Raw genomic sequence first — 21,677 nt, forward strand, 5'->3', positions numbered from 1 at the left:
CAATTACCAAGATGAAACACGATCATAAAAGCTTCATTCCTTTAATATTTTCGTGATTTGCTAAACATTAATTTGGAAATTTAGGCTCGTCCCTCACCTTTCCACAGATTTGATTCCTTAGTCAAGTTTAGCTCTACTTGTGGTTCTTAGTCAAGCTTAGCTCTACTTGTTGTACTTAGTCAAGTTTGATTCTACTTGTGGTACTTAGTCAAGTTTGATTCTACTTGTGGTTCTTAGTCAAGCTTAGCTCTACTTGTGGCACTAAATCAAGTTTAGCTCTACTTGTGGTTCTTAGTCAAGCTTAGCTCTACTTGTTGTACTAAATCAAGTTTAGCTCTACTTGTTGTACTAAATCAAGTTTAGCTCTACTTGTTGTACTAAATCAAGTTTAGCTCTACTTGTGGTACTTAGTCAAGTTTAGCTCTACTTGTGGTAACTCAGTCAAGCTTAGCTCTACTTGTTGTACTAAATCAAGTTTAGCTCTACTTGTTGTACTAAATCAAGTTTAGCTCTACTTGTGGTACTAGTACTTAGTCAAGTTTAGCTCTACTTGTGGTACTTAGTCAAGTTTAGCTCTACTTGTGGTATTTTGTCAAGTTTGGTTCTACTTGTGGTACTTTGTCAAGTTTGGTTCTACCTGTGGTACTTAGTCAAGTTTTATTCTACTTGTACTTTGTCAAGTTTGGTTCTACTTGTGGTACTAAGTCAAGGTTGGTTCTACTTGTGATACTTAGTAAAATTTGCATTGTTCTACTTGTGGTACTTAGTCAATGTGAAAATAAGGAGATGTGGCATGATTCCCAATGAGAAAACTATCCACCAGAGTTCAAATGAAGTGGATGTAAGCAATTATAGGCAACCGTACGGCATTCAACAATGAGAAAAAAAACTTATCGTATAGTTGGCTATAGAAGGCCCCGACATGAAAAATGTAAATATTTTTTCACAACTGAAAGTTTCGCCGTATCTAAACATTACTTAAGGAATCTAACACTTTGGTATTTCACTTTTCCAACCCACCACACAAAACCAAACCAATATGGAAAAAAGTTACATTTTTACCTACGCACTATACGAAAAGGATGATATGTAGGCAAGTGTATCTTCTTGAATGCGCCTACACAAACAAAAAAGAAATTTCACAATGTGAAATGTTTTGGTTTTCGGAAAAGGTAGTCAAAGTTACAGATAATATAACATTAAAAACAAATTTCCATTTATATTGTTTTATGCTTTTATATATTACAGCATGGGACCTGTACCTCAGAGAATGATGTATTAGTTGTATCAGATGATCTAAACGAGCACCGTGATGTCCTCCGTAGAAGGTTTTTGAAAACGCAGAATAGAATGATGCGTTACCCTGGCTTCAGTGTTGAGTTCAAAAACGGCATTTCCAATATCAACGGAATGTCAAGTCTAACTGATAAACTCCGAAATGTAACAATGACAGATTTGGAATTTCCGGAAAGGGCGGGATGGTTATACGACCAATCAGAACACAAGAACGTATGGTGTATCCTTGCAGATATGCTGTTTTGTGTCTTTGAAAACGAGTCATCAGAAAAGCCAAGCGTGGTTGTTATTTTACCGGGTTGTTCAGTCAGGTCTCTTGTATATCGTTCAGTTAATTCGAAAGGGGTTTCTACTAAAACTGTATCAGGAATCGATAAATACCAGATTATAATTGATGATTGTTCTTCGAGGAAAAAATATTTGTTTAGTTTAGATAACCAGTTTGCTCAGGAAGAATGGATGACATTGCTTAAAGCTGCTTCTAAACTTGATAACGATGGTGAACTTGAAAATGATGCACTGCAAGAACCACGTCGACATTCAATTCCAGGTATATCATCTAGACCTCAGGGATCATGTATTTCACCAACATACGCACCATCACCTAAATCAAATACGGGTACTCGATCGTCTTATGCGTGGAATGATACTAGTGACGGTTCGAATAATTTGGATGACCAAGAATCATTGAATAGAAGCCAAAATGTTCGGAATTCAATTGGCGACATTAGGCGAAAATTAAGACGTGATAATGAATCAGAGAATTTGAAATCAGTTCCTATGAAAGCAACGCATTTTGAAAGACGTGAATCGGCTGATAAAAAGGCAGTGACGTTTAAGAAAATTCGTTCTTTTGGTAGCTTGGAAAGCCTTTTTAAACATAAACGCAAGAACAGTAAGCCAGATGAGAATGGGGAAACTCATTCTCTTGATGACACAGGAAAGAATCATCTGACTGCAAATGGCCAATCACCTCTAGCTAAATCACATGATAAAAGATTATCCCAATCGCTTGACTTCGGAAAATCTGAAAAGGGTCTTAGCAAAGGAATAGTTAGAACAGCATCAGATCTGAAAGACCGATTATTGAAAAGCGCTTCTGAAAAGTCAGGGTCATCAAAAATCAAATTTAAAGACCTGAACGATATAAGCATATCTGGTTTTTTGCAATATAAGTATCTTATAAAATGGCAAAAGCTTTGGTGTGTTGTTAGTAAAGGATGTTTATACGGGTTTAAAACTCAAAATCAGGACGAAACTCCTGACCTTGTGGTAATCTTAACACGGTGTGAAGTTGCGTATGTGTCGGACCAAGATAAACGCTATAAGAGGATGTATGTGTTCAAGCTGACACAGAAAAACAAGAAAAGCATTTACTTAAATGCTTGTGACTATGCTGATCTTAGCAGATGGCTGCAAATTCTACAAATGGAATCTAGTAAAATTCAGTGTGATGTTGAATTGAAAGAATTAGAGGCAAACGGGGTCAATAATTCTAATGCCAAAAACTCTACATATGGAAATAATAGTGTAGTAAGGGCTTTATCAAATACTGGTACTAATAAAAGACATTCCGTACCCAACGGGATCATGTCCGGAAGTGATGACACATTCAGTTCTTCCGCAGATGACAGTGAATGTTCTGTTGGTATAGACAATTACCATAAATTCATTCCACCGCAACACGACGAAACATTAAAACAGGTATGGGAGAAAGACAAAAACTATTTGTTCAATGTAGTACGAGCTAAGCTGAGTTCATATAAACAGAGAAACGATGTAACAAACAAAGACCTCACTGGATCACATGGAGATGGTTTACATATAGTTACAGATGGCAAGACGTTAGTGCAGTTGAATAAAGAAGCAACGGTAAGACTTTATTCTTCTTTCTTTTTATATCTTCTTCGTGTAGTATATGTCTATAGTATCTGCCTTTCAATTTATGGTTTAATCATTGGCTTTGACAGAGACATATAATACAATTGTATTGTATGTCTCTGGTTTTGATCACTCATCGTCGGGTTCAGTAGATATATCTGTTAACCAAATGCGTTTTAGTTTTCTATAACACCATATAAGGTAAAAAGTTTGGTTAAAGTGTATTTTGTTCATGTCCCGCCTACAATGCTAGAGGGCATTATGTTTTCTGGTCTGTGCGTTGGTCCGTCAGTTAGTCTGTCACATATCAGGTTAAAGTTTCGGTTTACTGTCGGTTATAGTTTTGATAAAAGGTAGTTTGTGCCCACATCCACTTCAAACCTAGTACACCTGTTCATTATGTATTGAACAATTTAATGTGTATGCCAAATGTGGCATTTACCTTGATATCATAGTTAAGAACACATGGAAATGTGTTGTCAAAATTTTGGTTTAAGCTAGGTTAAAATTTTGGTTTAAGCCAGTTTGTGGTCACTTCAACTTGAAACTTAGTACACTTTTTTTCATAACGAAGTGAATTATATCCATTCTCAATTCTATTAAATGTTTGTTCAAAATTATGGTTTTTATCCTTATTTCACATTTCACTGAACATGGAAATGTGATAGGTTTAACTTTTGGTTGATAATAGGTTAAAGGTTTTGAATTAGTTTTAGGTAGTTTGTGGTCACATCAACTTGAATCTTCGTTCACATGTTCCTTATTTAGGGAACAACTTAATGTATATGCAAAATAAGGGTTTTGACCAAGATTTCACGGTTCACTGATCATGAAAAATGTGACAATTGCGTGCGGGGCGAGGCATTTCTTTTTTACTCGCTTTTGGTTAATCTAAATGCAATGCTTTATCAACACTTGAACTGTCTTCACATATTTTTTTACAAATATAAAATGAATTGCTTATCGTCCTTTAGACGGCATTCCTATATTGGATTTAACCATAGATATTAGAATTATAACAATACATAGTTTTAATCACTTTTAAGACCGCATAATAGAAGTTGTTACTAATTGGTTAGCAAAGAAGTAGTAGTGCAAGCCGATGTATAAAGTATTAACTAATTATTCCTCTCGTCCACAATACATTTAGATTTTAGATTTGATACTACATGTACTAGTATATGTTGTTGCAATTACAGGGGCTTGACCACCTGACTGTGCAATAGATATATTGTTAAGATCATATCTATATGATGGATTTACTGCCCACATTTTTACCGTTTCAACGTTTATCCAATGTTTCGAGTGTTTAGTATCAGTATGAGTGCTATTGACTTTTGTATACAGTGAATCTTATTACGACCTGGTCGTTTTGGTAGCATGGATATAATAGCCCTATTAGATTTATTGATTGATAGATTGTTGGTTGCTTAATGTTTAATCGTAAATATTTCATGCATGATCAGGACAAGAATAAATTAACAATTCATACAATAGGTAGGTTCTGTAATCAGGGTCGACCGGGATGAAGGCCGGGAAATTTGGACTTCCACTGGAAAATGAGGGTAGATTGGATAGGGACAGATTAAGCCTTGCAACAGGCCACCTACGGACCCACCAAAGAGTTGTTGCAAAGGTTTTTATTGCGCAGAGACCGTGGCACTCTCTCTATACGAGGCATCATAATTCACGTCCTCGTTTTGACTGGACGTGGCTGCGAATTTATACATCCTGCACACCCAAACTGGCGCCCCGCTTTGGCAAGGGTTTTACTGCAAGTCGGAAGAAGACCAAGGGACCATATTTTTATTCACCAGTCACCATTGGAGTGGACCCCATTAGAAGTTTCCAATATTAACAAAACATGTAAGAATGTATCTTTCTTCTTTCTATTATTCTGAATACTGAAAACTGAATATTATCCTTAGGAAGTCAAATATGGACATTAACAGAAACAAAAATTTAAATTCAATTTTCGTTTGACGTATCTTAAAAGGGCTACTGAATATTTTAAGATACATAATCCGACTGTGTACACAAATGCCTAAAAATATACTGACTCCATCACTTGAAAACATATTCTGAGTTATTATTGTCATGTCTATTTTTCTTGCTCAATGAAATCATTCGTCTGCTATCGATTATCGTTTTTGTACAACGAAAGATAACTCAATTATGTAATGTACCTTGCGGAAAAAAACAGATGTTTAATATTCAGGGACACTATCCATCCAATATAACAAAGGTATAATATGGCATAGATTTGGCATTTGTGACGTTGAAATGTGGTAAGTATTTTTCTTCAAAATTACACATGCTTACACAACTTTAAAATAACTGTGTAATCGTTTTTGATATTATGTTATCGACATGCAGGCTGTGCATCTAAAGTTAAATAAAAACTTAATCAATAAGCAAATTACATTTCAAAAGTTAAAACATATCTCATCATTTGTATGAGTGTGTGGATGGGGGTTTACCGAATAGAGAATAATGGGCAAAAAATATAAAGAATAGAGAAAAATGGACCAAAAAAAATAAAGAATAGAGAATAACGAGGTGCTAAAATATTAAGAATTCAGAATAATGGGATAAAGGTATAAAGAATAATGAAAAATTGCATAATAAATTATAAAGAATACAGAAATGATGGACCCCCCATCCAGACCCTTTTGTATTGTTAGGAATACATGTATATGAAAAACGTCCTCTCACTGTTTTGTATAAATCATCTTATCTTCTAATTAACCTTTTTAAGCAACAATTCATTTGAATTTAATATACAAAGAGAATCGTCGACAAGTCAGTAAAATTTTAATTGCTAATGTACTCCCACTTGGAATTATTCGGGAGACACTTTTTATTTGGCAACTTAAGACTGTTAACTTTGATGTTAAACGTACGATTGATGTCTAAGTGAACATGATGAATTGGAGGCGCTTGAAAAGAATTATAAAGTAATGAGTGTTTCCTCTTCAAAACTTACGATCTAACTTTAGATATTTCAATCATCTCTAATTATACATTATCTTAGAGATACATACCACAAAATATTGAATCGAGTCATTTAAGAAGCTCATTAAGTGTTGTCTTCACAATATAGAAAAAAATACTGGGAACTTGACAGCAAATATATAGGTTATCTCTAAACATTCCACAATCAACTTAAAAAATAACGGTGAAAAGTACAAGAATCTAACAATTAGAAAGTGCAAATTCTACAATGGCACATTATATATCATATATTAATGCACAGAAAATGTAGCCGCAAACTAATATATGTATATATTTTTTAAAGTTTTTTTTTCAATTGATAAATCGTTTTATTCACATTTCCTGTTATACAATACCCCTAATCAGCCCAGGAAAGCAGACTTGGGGAAACCAGGGGCCAGTTTCACGAAGCTATCCGAAGACCTGTCATAAGATATATCTAAGGACATGTCTTATGATCCCTTTATGACTATCTTAGGACATATCTCAGACCTCGCCTCGAAGCTGTCCTAGCATGATCTTAGCAAAGATATCATAAACCTGTCGCAAGTTCTTTAAATTTTAAAATATTAACATGGATATGGAAAAATTCATGTAAATGTAGCATGTGTTTCCTATAGATTGCTAAACGTATTGATTAATATTTCATAATTAGATAATTTGCAAAATTAATACAAAAAATAAGTGTAATTTATATAATACACCAATATACATATGAAAATTCAAATACAAAATGGAGGATAAAAAAAATAAAATGATGTCATTTTTTTTTGTACAAGAGAATTGAATTCAAATTGTCACTGTATCGGTTATGATAAGGTTAAAGGATAAAATCGTGCATTCTTGCTATATTTACCGAATCAGAGCTATTTCTGCGTATATTTTGTTGTCGTCGTCTGATGTGCATTAAAACTACAGCAGCCATATTTGTTTACAATTCATGTTACGACATCATAACGATGTCTTAACTTATGACTATCCTAAATAAAGGCAACAGTAGTATACCGGTGTTCAAAAGTCATAAAACGATTGAGAAAAAAAAACAAATCCGGGCTACAAACCAAAACCGATGGAAACACATCAACCATAAGAGGAAAACAAAGAAACAACAGGAACACAGAAGTGAAACAAAAACAAACGCCAACACACATAGAAACGAACTATTTGATAACAACTGCCATATTCCTGACTTGGTACAGGACATTTTAAGAAAAAATGGTGGGTTGAACCTGGTTTAATGGCATGCCAAACCTCCCGCTTTAAGACCTTCTTAAGACACCTCGCTTTAGTCCTAACTTTATGACCGACTCTACGATATTGGGTTTGCTCATTTCTAAAGGTTTTATGGTAATCTATAGTTGCTTAAAAGTAGTTGGTATCTGATGAATCTGTACAATAATATATTACTTAACAAACAAACTGTTCCATATGTATGCGATCAATCGCCTAAAATATACAAAAAAGACAGACAATGGGGGAAATTCTGAATTCGTATAGCACCTCAAACGTGATGGGGTTAAACTATTCTATGCTCAGTCTTTCTCAATGCTCTTGTGTATACAATATATACAGGTAAAATACTTAGATATCACGGAGGTTTTGTACTCAGTTTTGAACATTTTAAGCACAAGACCGACGGAAAGTTGTATATATTAAACATGGGTGGGTTTGTGCATAGTATAAATTACTATGTTTCATTTTAAAACCGTATGTAATTTACAAATAATAAAATATGTCATGATTATAGGTTTAACCCTTCCCTTAAGAGAATTATTTCGTAAATAAATTGTTGACATAGTTTATCGTAATCCAATTAAAATTGACAAATACTTTTGATTTTTTTTTATATTACCAAGGATTTGTATAGTAAGACTATTCAAATCCTTGATATTACTAATCCAATTAAAAATTTCTATCCAGTTAATCTGAAATAGAAATTAATATAAATTCTTTGATGATTACCTGGCTGGTATGTTAAATAAGAACAATCAGGTATTCACAAATATCATTGTTCTCTTCAAACATATTTGGCAATCCTAAATGAAAATCCTACTTGTATTTTGGGTGCAGGACATTTTAGCGAAAATTTCAAAACTACAAGGGACTTTTTAGTTCAGACTTCATAGCCCATTTTAGCGCAGAATTAATCCGTTCGCCTGTATTTTCGATAGCCCATTTGAGAAATCTTACCTGGTTGAGTAATACGCACCATACTAAAGCCATGAACAGTCTTCCATGCTGCCGTGATATTTAAGTTACTTGAATTTACAATTTGGCTACGGTGACCTATAGTTGTTAACTTCTATGTCATTTGGTCTCTGGTGGAGAGTTCTCATTGGCAATTCTACCACATCTTCTTATTTTTATACATGAAAATATAATGTTGAAACAAACAGGAAATAAAGTTGGAATATGTGACGGCTTGCTGGATACTGTTATCAAATGTTAACAACGTATACAAACAAAGAAGTATGAATGAATCTACATCTCAATCTAGACCAAATGAAGAAGAAGTATGAATGAATCTACATCTTAATCTAGACCAAATGATGAAAAGGAACAGTTCCTTTTGCAATATTATTTAAGTTGTGCTGTCTTAATACTATTTTGATTGATTATTCAAATATAAATTAATTTCTGTCGCAAATTGGACATTGATAATTTCACTTTTTCGTTAAAAATGGGTTAAATATCTTGCGCTAAAATGGGTTATAATTTATATAAGCGCTAAAACCGTCCGATTTGTTCCCGCTAAAATGCCCTCCACTGACTTATACATGTATTAATGAATTAATTGCTTTAACGTGGGTTTCTTGTTGTTTTTTGTTTGTTTGCTTGTATGTTTTTCTTGTTATGCTATGGTTTAACTTTAAGGTTAACACAAATTTAAAAAAAATGTATGTGCCTACATCTACGTCGTTTTGTCTCTGGTGGATATTTGTTTCATTCCACATCTTAATATTTTTTATTGCGGAGTCAAAATTGGTTTGATCTTGTTCCCTCTACGAGATATTATGCATGTCAAAAAACTTTATAATTTTGGTGCGTATATAAATACCTTAGTTTGTACATTTTGTATTTTATTGTTATTGTATTGAGCTGAGGTGTTCAATTAGGAATCAACATACTAGTAATAACATTTAAATGATCTAATTATTGCATTTTCTTTTCAATGATCTTTTGAAAATCTTTGAGAAAAAGTTTACATGCAGTAACGCGATCATAAAAAATATATTATAAGTCAAGTATAGTAAACTATTTTTTCTGTTTTTAAACAGCTTTTCTATAGTAACTTTCACAAGGAACGCAAAAGTTTGAGTGGCCAAATAAGTTTCATCTGATTGATTTTCTTTCTTCCGTGATTGATTGTTGGTTGCTTAACATCCAGTGGCAAATATTTCATGCATATTCAGGACAAAAACAAATTAACTATAAATTCAATAGGTAGGTTCCGTAGTAGAGGCCGTGTGGGATGAAGATCGGGGAAATTTTGACTAACACTGGAAAATCTGTTAAATGAGGGACAGAAATTTTACTTTGCAACAGACCATCTACGGACTCTTTCTCCATTTTTGTACAGAGCTCTGCGTATAATACATGTAAAGTAATAAAACTGCTGATACTGGCAATATTTTATAATCATATTAATATTCCTAGTCATGTTGTGAATCATGATAATTTAATATGCTTTGAAAACAATCAAAATAAAATAACGATGTCTATTACATCCAATACACAATCAAGCACCTGTCGATTCTGTAACATGTTTATGTGAATTCATCAAAAGTATATTAAAGATCGTTTGATATATGAGGGTCTGCATGGACGGGGTTATAAATTAGAGAATAATGGGCAAAAGCTGCAGAATAAATGTCTGAAAAAATAAAGTATATCGAAAAATAGGCAAATCAAATATAGAATAGAGAGTAACAGAGGGGCTGAAAATAAAGAATATAGAATGAAGGGCAAAACAAATGAAGAATAGAGAAAAATGGTATAAAAAATAAGGAAATGAAGACCCCCCCCCCCCCCCTCTATCTAAACCCTCATATATATCATTGACAAACTAAATGCATTTGAAGAATATTACAAAATTTGTTTATATACTTATTGCCTTGTATCGGTTGACAAATGAAATGAATGCTAGACTCAATACAATACTTAGTGGAGTAGAAAGGCTGATGTCGCTTTGCATTTTCAAATTTAATTTCTTGATTTAAATGCGATAAGAATAGATTAAATGTATACATGTCGATTTTGGTATCTATTTATTGTGATGTCCTGTGGTGATTTATATTACATGTATCTTATATCCATCTTTAACAGTACAACGGTATAATTATTCGATCACAATTTGTTTGTTTAGCGTTCGTCCACCACGCCTCTTAACAGTCTGGGAATTCATGGCAAGCCATAACTCTACAATGTTATGGTAACCCATAACCTTCATAGTTATGGATATCCATAACTGTGCATTTTGAGGTTGGGAGAAATTATTTTTCATTTATCTTGATAAGGTTATGGGCATCCATTACCTTTCTAGTTAGGGTTTACCATAACCTTCAGTCATAAAAAGGTTTTGGTAGTCCATACCATAAACAAAAGGCTATATTTCGTATCTTCCTGATCCATGCTGATCATGGCATCCATTTCAGAATACAATGAATTAGAGTAAATATAAATGTTAGACCTATAAAATTTGATTGGAGTATAAACCCAGCAAACACAAAAACATCTTTAAAACGTTATTAAAATGTTGTGTCTAATGTCATGAAAATATCACAAAAAAACTTGAGAAAAACTTAAAATGTATATTGCTTAAACGTTTTCTAATATATTTGCATAATATAATTAAAATGTTGTCAAGAAATATCATGATAATGTGAAAACCAATGGCGGATAAAACATTTTGATAATCTTTTAAAAAATGTTTTCTAGAAATATTTTCTGAAACGTTTGAAAAACATCATGAGTATCAAATAATGTTATAAAAATGTTTTTGTGATGTTTTCTTTCAAGTGAGACTGCCTTAAAAATGTTTTCAAAATGTTTTTAGATGTTTTTGATTGATATCTAGATCATATCAATATAAAAATTTCTGTACTTTTGATCGAGTTTCCTGCTTTTTTTAAATAACAAATCATTAGTTTAATGAATACACAGTGATTCATTCTATATACAAACAAGAATAAATCAGTTGTTTTGCTAAGCATATGAAAATTCACAATTCAAAGTATCTAAATACAAGAAATATCTACAAATTTTGACACATCCAAAATGGCAGACACAACTCATCATGGTCAAGCCACTTACCAAATATTAAGTCATTCTGTTCAGCAGCGTTTCTAACTAGAGGCTCTAAAGAGGCTGTGTCGCTCACCTTGGTCTATGTGCATATTAAACAAAGGACACAGATGGATTCATGACAAAATTGTGTTTTGGTGATGGTGATGTGTTTGTAGATCTTACTTTACTGAACATTCTTGCTGCTTACAATTATCTCTATCTATAATGAACTTGGCCCAGTAGTTACAGTGGAAAATATTTTGTAAAAATTTACAAAAATTTACAAAATTTATAAAAATTGTTAAAAATTGACTATAAAGGGCAATAACTCCTTAAGGGGTCAATTGACCATTTTGATCATGTTGACTTATTTGTAGGTCTTACTTTGCTGTACATTATTGCTGTTTACAGTTTATCTCTATCTATAATAATATTCAAGATAATAACCAAAAACGTCAAAATTTCCATAAAATTACCAATTCAGGGGCAGCAACCCAACAGCGGGTTGTCCGATTCATCTGAAAATTTCAGGGCAGATAGATCTTGACCTAATAAACAATTTTACCCCTTTCAGATTTGCTCTAAATGCTTTGGTTTCAGAGATATAAGCCAAAATCTACAATTTACAAAATGTACCCCTATGATCTATTTTTAGCCATGGCGGCCATCTTGGTTGGTTGGCCGGGTCACCGGACACATTTTTAAAACTAGATACCCCAATGATGATTGTGGCCAAGTTTGGTTAAATTTGACCCAGTCGTTTCAGAGGAGAAGATTTTTGTAAAAGTTAACGACGACAGACGACGACGGACGCCAAGTGATGAGAAAAGCACACTTGGCCCTTTGGGCCAGGTGAGCTAATAAAAGTAATGAAAAATTTGGGAACATTCAACATTTTGAAATGCAATGTATAAGCAAACAGGAAACAGGTGCCAGATACAAAAATGTTCACACATCACAGTTCATCACTATCAAGCAGCTCTTCAAATATGAACTCATCTTGATCAGCAGTTTTGGGAAAAACAGTAATGAAAATATTTGTTGGACAAAATCGACAAATATAGGTGGACAGATTACAGACAGTGCAAGAAAGCCCACATTCCTACCACAATGGTATAATGTTTAGTTTTTCACTCTCAACTTTTATTACCTATCTTATACACATCATGCATATGTCAACCTGAACATGCATGCCATATTTGCCATTGGACATTATATGCAAACATTATACACATTTTTAAGTTGAAATTACATTGACTAAAACGTGTGTCCCAAATTCAGATTTTTCAATATAACTTCTCTTTTTAAACTAAAACGTTACACTTCTAAAAGGGGTAAATTTTAAGTCAATAATCATTGATAATTGGCTTAAGAGATGAGAACAAAACACCATTTTACATCAACTATTTGATTTATTTAAGAATACATTGAAAAAGTCAATCAATTGTCTTATTCAAAATCACTTTGAATGTCTTGTTGTGTCTTATATCTTTTTCTTGCTGTGCCATGCTTCTGAAAGAAAAAAAATAATCTTACATTCATATGTAAACTTCTTGCACATTCCTTTAATAGAGAACGATTCATGTTGCCTAAAGGATATACATCCCCTCCTCTTTAAAGTTTTGAAACAAATAACGATGATAGTCTGTCGGAAGGGGACGATAAATGGCTGACCGTGTTGAGAGAGCAATATGCCATGCTGAATATGAAGATGTCTATCTTGGGCTAGTTTACTCTAAATTTCACAGTTATATCACTGTTTGTTTATCTATGGTTTGCATGCTTTTGCATTTTGGCCAATACATTAATGTTACCCGTGACGGTTAATGTGAAAATATCGCAATTGCATCAGCTGACGGTTATCAGCTATATATATATGAAGATGTCTATCTAGGGCTATTTTATTTTAAATTTAACAGTAATAAAATTAAAAATTAATAAAATACTATTAGTCTGAACTTTTTCTGTTCTCCAGTATTTCTTTGAAATTTTACTCTTCAAAATACCATGCATATATAACATGAGCTTTATTTCATGTATATTTACATGTTGGCAACCCCCCTTTTTTCATTGAGACAAGAACTGCCTTATGGGTATCAATCATTTTGTCAGCTTGTTCAATGAAATAAACAACTGCTCCCTATTGAAGTTACGGATATCCGTAACCTTTCTTTTGTTTTGGTAAACCGTAACCATTCAGGTGAATAAAGTTAGGGTTAACCATAACTTTCGTGTATATTTTATTTTTTGAACGAGTTTGGAAAAGCGTAATTTCTTTAAATAAAAGCGTAATTGCGTGTTTGAGTATTGTAAAATGTAAATTAATCATTTGTTTAACACTGCATGCAGGTTCATTCATGTGTAACATATAATATTGCCGCAGTCGGCTAATTTACGTACCCCTTGAATGCGATGTCGAAGGTTGTTGTTCGTCCATTTTTACACAGTGACCCGGATGTCAATGTAAACAAAATACCGACTTCGGTGAGGTAACGGTTTGAGATCCGGAATATAACGAAAGCGATAATGAAGACGTCACCGTACTAAAATGAAAGAGGATTAGGTATTGGAATCTCAAAACATTGAAAGGTTATGGGTTACCATAACATTGTAGAGTTATGGCTTGCCATGAATTCCCAGACTGCTTAATATGTATGAATTCCTTTTCCTTTTCATATTGTGAAGGACCCTATAAGTTGTGCTTCTTTTATTAATGATCGTGGGCATTCGTTGTATCAAGTTAATATTAACTCGGGATTTAAGTGAAATAACTTCAGTGACTGTACGACCTAATTTTATGAAGACCGTATATTTTTTTTCCAACACCAGCCTGTTAACTTTAATGGTAGTTGTTGTATTCCTTTTACAAAGAGAATGGAAATATTTATAATATTGCTTCCTTTTTAATGCAGCTGTTAGCTTTAATATACTGCTGTTATTTTTAAATAAAATTAAAAAAAAATATTCATTTTGGAGTTTTTCAAAGTTTAGTGAAAGAAAATAAGTATTCTTACAGAAAGATGGCAGGGAGAATAGTTAGAGTGTGTTTGGCGGGAAAAAAATCACACAGAGGTTGCGTTATATACTATTTGCATTCAGTTTGTTAAAAACTTATGACCGCTGTGTACCGAACAAAATATATATGAAATGATATAGATGGGTTTTTTCATGCACGAATAGTCTCCTTAAGTCATCGGTTGTTGTTGTTTTTATTTTACAAATGTTTTAGAAGTCATGGTTAAAATATTTCTTGTTGTTTATAGTGCAACTTATACGTCTTCTGTCAACATATCCGTTCGGTATATATACTCTCAAAAAGGTCACAGTTCTAAACTAAAAGGTGCTCTATAAAGAGTCATGAAACTACCTGTAGCACAGTTGTAATTATATTTATCATTCATTAAAATGTGTGTATTTAAAGTATATTATTATAAAGTGATACAGGTCAATGGTGTTATTGAAATGGCTAAAAAATAAGATAAAATGTAAAATTGCTAACATTCAAGATATCGACTATGGTAACGTATACAAAGATAACAAAAGGATATTCTAACACGCAAATCGAAAACAAACTGGCAATGCCATGGTAAAAATGAAAAACACTTTTACTGTTACTGTATTTCATTTATTCAAAAACATCTATTTCTGAAACTATAATTCAGTGGTTGTCGTTTGTTGCAGTCTATTCGGGCATATTTGTTTTTGGTTGAAAGCCGTACGACGGCCAATAATTGCTTACTTCCACTTCATTGTAACTCTGATGGATAGTTGTATCACTGGTAATCATACCATATCTCCTTAATGTTACATAATTATGTTAAACTCTCTGTAGACCGTTTTCCACTTTTTATGGATAATTTAAAAAATATATATATTTTCTCTTGTTGGCAATGACAGTAGAATTTTTTTCATTTTTAGGGTAGACATTTGCATGGGACTTAAAAAAGGACGTGCAAGATAAATTCCCTATTATATTGTATTTAGAGAGTCCGAAGTATCTCACAGAAGGCCGGTTATCGCCTCTCGTTCTCCCTATTCTGGTGCCTTTGTTTTCATGTCCGAATTGTTTTATGGATATTGCTATTGGTTATAATTTGGATAATTCTGATAGCTTGTAAATATTTTTTTAAATTTTCTATGTATTGGTGATTTCTTATGTTGTTAATAATACCTTAATTTTAGAACGAATGCATGGTTTGCAATGAATTGAATACATCGTTCATAAAAAGTCGACCGGCTTTGTCAGACTAATGGTTAGAGATGATAGCATTGTGACAAGATTTCTAAACTGACCATTTGAGACCTATTTACATTTACATGCCAAGCTGTAACCAGTACCATCACCTATAATGTTGTAATATTATTTTTAATAATAATAAACATAAATATGACTGATTAAATGTTACGGACGGGTGACAATGCGAACAGGAACTTCACAGAGATAAATGACACTCATAAAGTCATCTAGATAAAGATAGGTAAAAACTCATCAACCGTGACTTCTCACATCCGACGCATATATATACAACAGGGAGAAAATTTCTTATTTCTGGGATGTTATTATTAATTCAAAATGTATAATATGATTCGACACGGATTAAAATTATCAATTTGTTAACCACACAACCACAAATGGAACTCATTCAAGAAACGAAATATGTTGGTATAAAATTTCGTCTAATTTTTGAATGAATTGTAACAGGACTATATATCTATTTCTCACCTGTTGATTTTAATACAATATGCATTAGATGTGTTGTTATATTGAATTGTGCAGATATAAATTATAAAATTGTAGTGATTCACCAAGTGGAAAGTTTGATTTGTATTTGATTAGCTATCTTTTTTAGACTAAGTCAATAGTATGCGCGTTGAGTAACACGCTTTCTTGGACTTCGCTAGCTTGTAAGTATCTCGGGCTTACATTATTAAAGTCTTCTAAGTGCCTATCTTATGTATAGTGTCAGTGAACTTTAATTTATTGTTTTCGTTGAATCAAAGTGTCCAATATTCTATGTGGTTTTAGTACTTAAACAGAAGAGTCCAGTTGATATAAGAGGATCATTATTATACGGGGACACGAAACATTAAAAACTAGTCACATTTCAACTGCGTAAGGAATTTGTAATAAATACCACGGTTTTATTATTATTATTGTACGGGTTTGGCCATAATGACGGTGATGTATCGGACTTCCAATAGATAAATGTTATCATTGAGGATATGTTAAATATTATAGCAATTCACACAACCAGGGAATTTATTACAGATTTCATTTGAAATTTGATTGTTGAAATTAAAGGTCAGTGCTTGTTCTAACTGTGATAACGTGAATTTAAGTCGAGAAAGTGATATGTTTTTATAAATGAGCGTAACGGTGTTGCTTCACTTAATCAACTCTAAATGGGATTCAGATAGTATGGTGAAGAAGAAAATCATTTAACGGTTGGACTAAAGTCGTTCATATTTATTGATTTTATGGGTGAAGCCATTTTCGTAAAACTTTATATACATATTTGAATCATTAAAAAACTAGGTTGTCAGTTTAAAAAAACATACATGTAAGTGATATTTGAAAAAAATGGAAGAACCGCAAAAATCAAGACTATATCGAAGAATTTCTGATGCTGGACTAACTGCAGTGTTGACAGTAGGAGAACGGAATAGAGTACGATCGGGGACAATGGGGTCACTACCAGGCTCTAGGAGGTTAATCATGGCACCTACTTGGAGCAGTCTGACAAAGGTACGTTAGACCAATACTTGGACTTAATTGATCCAAAAGGCAATTGATTCAGCATATGCGTAAAATTCTTTAGTTTCTATTGGTCATGCTAAAGAATCATCTGTTTCTTTAGTTGACACGTGTTTTGTTTTGTTGCATTCTTGTTATTCGAGTCTTGATGCTTTCTTCATTTGATTCTTTTACTGTGATATATTGTGCACATATAGAATACACGGTGTAATCCTACCTAAATCTGAATGAATGCATATTTCGTTTTAAGAAAGAAGAAAGAAGAAATAAGTGCTAGTATATTCTTTTAGACTTGTGCTTAGTTAGCTCAAACTGTTGAAGGTTGCATCTAGTATTTGTTATTTAATTCTGTCTTGGTGTACGTAAACTGGATAGTGTCATGCCAACAAAAGAGTCATGATGTCAAGAATATTATTATTTAAACTTTTAATATTAGTTTCTCGTACATATTGTGTACCCTGTTTTGCGGGGGTTTACTTGACTTGTATTTTGTTCGGTAATAAAGTTAATAACGTTGGTCGCGCTCTACTTATCTTCTTTGCGGTTTGCAAATGCTATGGTAAATAAAACATAGATGCGCAGAATTAGTTTCGGTTCAAATTTACAAGAGGACTTTAAGGGATACTTTTTTTATGACTGCTGTCTTTTGACGTTTAGTTTATGTTTTTTTTTAAATAATTATAATCGATATTGCATTATGCAGAATAAGCAATCAGTGATAGCTTGTTTGTCGTTTAACATTCATTGAAGATTAAAGGTAAACAGCTTCTGTGAGGTATATGTTTATTCCGTAAAAGGGGAGATAAAATACCTTGACTTACCTGCCAAGTTTGATCTTTACTTAGCTATTTGATGAAGGATGTACTTGTTTGAAGAAATTTAATTATCTACCTATTCAAGTAAACACACATGCAATAAATATTGAATAGCTACTTATTAAAATTCCATGAAATAAATCTTTTCAGAATTCTAATACGTAAAGGTGCTCGATGTACATGTACATGTATGACTTTAGTAATTTATAAGTAATAAATATTGCACTTGATGTGTAAATGTCATTTGAATTTGAATTTTAAATCAATATATAAAATGAGAGACCCAGATTCTAGGGATAAGTATTTCAAACAAATAACTGAACTCTGCCTCACTGTGGGATTTCGTTGCTTTTGAGATATTTAAATACACGTAAGCAGGAGTTGTGGAAAGATAAATAACAGAGTTTTTATTTTAAACTTGAAATCCATTGATTTATCAATAAAACTCTTACCATTTATTTTATCGATTATGTAGATTATCTCATTTGATTCATCATGCATGTAATCTAGAAGACGGGGAGAAAGGGTAACGCACCTTTTTCATACTTTATTTGGCCTTTGTAACTTTTTATTTAAGCGTTATTGAAGAGTCTTTTGTAGACAAGACGCGCATCTGACGTGCAAAACTTTAATCCTGATATCTATGGACAAGCTTATCCAATATGTCAGTGTATATCATATTTTGCCAAATTTGGGACGGATAATCACAACCTCCTGATAATGTGTTCACATAAACTTTGAAAAAATTGTAAATGCATGTATGCGGTCGTGACAGGATTTCGATGCGCTGCCATTTGTCATATTTTGTCTATCATTTGCTTTGATACACTGCTTGTTCAGAATTTGGAGCTAGTTTAGCTATAAGTGTGCCATGCAAACATAAATAAAAGCCTGTAATCTGACTTTATAAACTATGCTCTGTGTCTATTGCCAATCACCGAGCTAGATATTAAATAAGGAATCGCCTACACCCCCATTTAACATTATGTGCACTGAATCCGTGTTCTTACAATGTAAATATTTAACGCAGTAGTAACCACGACATATAGTACGTAATGGTTCTATTAAATAACACATCTTTGTCATATTGTTTTAATTGGATGCTAAATATGAACACTGGAGGTAATAAATATGTCTATTTGTATTGCAGTGAAATTATATTAAGCGGGATATAGTTTGATTTATGTCGGAACAACACACGTGACCTTAACTTCACTCTCCTTCAGGCAACTTGTTGCCTTTGTTGTAGGTTGATGAATTCAAATTAGTCAGAGAATGCACAGATTTCAGATACATTTACAAATGTGTGTTCATCTCCCTACAAATTATTTCTTATGACGTGTCTCATTAGTGATATAATAAATTATTTTGAACAGAATGCAACAATAGCTGATGGGGTGGGGGGGGGGGGGGGGGTCTCATCACGATTCACGAGTTGATTTTTTTGTCAATCACGATTCACAGAAAATAAATTTCCATGATCACGGATCACGAAAATATAAAAAAATAATAAATCTGTAGAAAAACGGATCACGATAGCGAAAATGCGCCGATCACGAAGAACGAAAATAACCCATCAGGCCCCTCATCAATATAGCCAAACAATTTGAAAGAAACATGTACATGTAATTTCAAATTCCTGAAAGTCGAACCTTTTATATTTTAAGAAACTTTTAGATTGATTGGTTCTCTAAATATTTTACTACATTAATTTCAAATTGATGTATTGCGATAAACGAAAAACAAGTCACCTTCGAATATGATTGTATTTTTAAGTGGTCAGTCCAAACAAATTGTGATTTCTTGCATTTTGGTCAGTTGATGGACAAATAGCCTTTAAACTCCTACGACTTGTTTGTTGGTCTTGTAAATGTCTAAATTATTATCCATCTGTCACACGCCATCGTTACAAGTTGATGGCTATTTTATAACTAGCACAATAAATGTCCTTTTATGTAGTATGCAGATGATCTCAAACAGGGCAAATTTAATTCTCGTAAAAGGAGGAAAGAATTCTTTTCATCTCTGGTATTCCCAATATATGAATTCATATAAAATTTTTAGTTAGGTTGGAAAGCGAAATATTGGTCGATTTGCCGATTTAGGGCCGTTAATCTTAGAATGATTGAATATCACACCCATTAGCTTAACGACCACAACTCAAAAAAATATCATTTTTATCTGCATGTAATATCATGAAGACACTCTATTCGACATTAATTGGGCCAAATATTCGATGGATATCGATTTTTGACATTTAATGGAAATGCAGGCGTTATTCATGCTCCAATATATATATAAAAAAAAGAATTGTTGACTTGTATATAACTGGACTTTGGTCAACACGTGTGACATTTTGGATAGGTATGTTCCGACTATAAAGTAAGTTTACAATACAAAGTATTAAGATTAAGAAAACACATTGTTATCATCTTATGTCTGTAAAACAAATGTACCGAAATAAAAGTATGGCAAAGTTTTACTGTAAAACAAGAGAACGACATTTATTTCTGTTCGTCGTATTTCTAATGAATATGATTGTTTATAGTACTGCCTGAACATTTGATAAGTTAAAGAAAAACGCATAGTTGCGTTCGATGTACACTTTTGGATTTAATGTCACTAGGGATACATCGAATCTAAATTGTTGAAAGCCAAAGATTTATTTTTATTGCAAGTTATACTCCAAAGGGGCATACAAGTGCTAGCAAAACCGATCTTTGCTTAACTTTGCATGAGGAAGGTTCAACATTTTAAATTGAGAAAGAATACAAATTTGTTTATGCGTTGAAATTTGCCGAATTAAGAAGTAACTATTGAGAAACTTGTTGGCGCATGTAAAATTTAGAGCTTTTAAGAAACTGTTAATCATGATGCTATTTGAATATTAAAACCCATTTAATTTTGTTGCATCTTTGCTTAGATCTTTATGGTGAAACCCTGAAATGCATGTTTTAGATAAATTATGCGCATATCTTAAAATTGACCTGTTAAGGAAAGTAGGATGCATTTAAAATTAAAGAGATTAGTTTCAAAGAAAGAGGCGATTGTAATCCCTTATTTCGATATACATATATATGAATGACATTGTACCGAATAAACATAATATTTCTGATACAAAAATTACCTATTTCTATTCATATTTGATTTCGTACTTTCACTTGAAAAATGCCACCGCGACATGCTAAAGAGTTCAAATTAAACATAATACTTTTGATGAGTTTTCTTGAATTGAAAATTTACGACTTATAATATATATTATTGGTATATCTATTAACGTCATAAATGCCAACTTTATATCCCCTACAGTGACAGAAAAAGGATTTTTTAACCTGTAAAATGTCAAGCTGTTCAATCCTAACTAAATGAGTTTTTTAGGTTTAAATGTTGCCAAAAGTTGTTACTTTTGCATTTCTAGTGAGTTTACGGCGCTTAAAAATATATCCAGTAAAAATAGGCAAATTGTGGGGTTGAAATCACTTTCACATCTTTTTTTGCACTCTAATACTTTAATTTCTTTCATTATACTTTATCAAAATTATCACTTAAAGAAAATTTAAGGTGTGGATACTAGTAACTAGAACAATTCAGTGGCCTTTCGAGGAGTTATCATAGTGGCTTAATAAATCGAGTTTGTATGTTATTGGCAT

The 21,677-nt window shown here is 32.6% G+C and overlaps 1 protein-coding gene and 1 long non-coding RNA gene across 7 annotated transcripts in view; one reads left to right on the plus strand and one right to left on the minus strand.

The window, feature by feature from the left end:
• Positions 1-21,677, plus strand: part of LOC127719758 (uncharacterized) — a 72,227-nt gene that overhangs the window by 27,635 nt on the left and 22,915 nt on the right. For 4 of the 6 annotated variants that reach the window (XM_052226006.1, XM_052226007.1, XM_052226009.1 and 1 more), the window contains one exon: positions 1,249-3,168. In XM_052226006.1, coding sequence (XP_052081966.1) covers positions 1,249-3,168 — 1,920 coding nt within the window. Of the gene's footprint in view, positions 1-1,248; positions 3,169-5,359; positions 5,466-16,192; positions 17,204-21,677 lie in introns of those variants that run through there. The other 2 variants (XM_052226012.1, XM_052226011.1) reach the window with 2 other exon arrangements.
• On the minus strand, positions 12,850-14,102 carry LOC127719759 (uncharacterized). The gene is made up of 2 exons (XR_007990475.1): positions 13,858-14,102; positions 12,850-12,969 (listed from the first exon to the last, which is right to left on the minus strand). It is a non-coding gene; the product is annotated as an uncharacterized LOC127719759 (long non-coding RNA).

The sequence above is a fragment of the Mytilus californianus genome, unplaced genomic scaffold (assembly GCF_021869535.1).
Source record: "Mytilus californianus isolate M0D057914Y unplaced genomic scaffold, xbMytCali1.0.p SCAF_11, whole genome shotgun sequence".
In the NCBI taxonomy this organism is placed as follows: domain Eukaryota; kingdom Metazoa; phylum Mollusca; class Bivalvia; order Mytilida; family Mytilidae; genus Mytilus; species Mytilus californianus.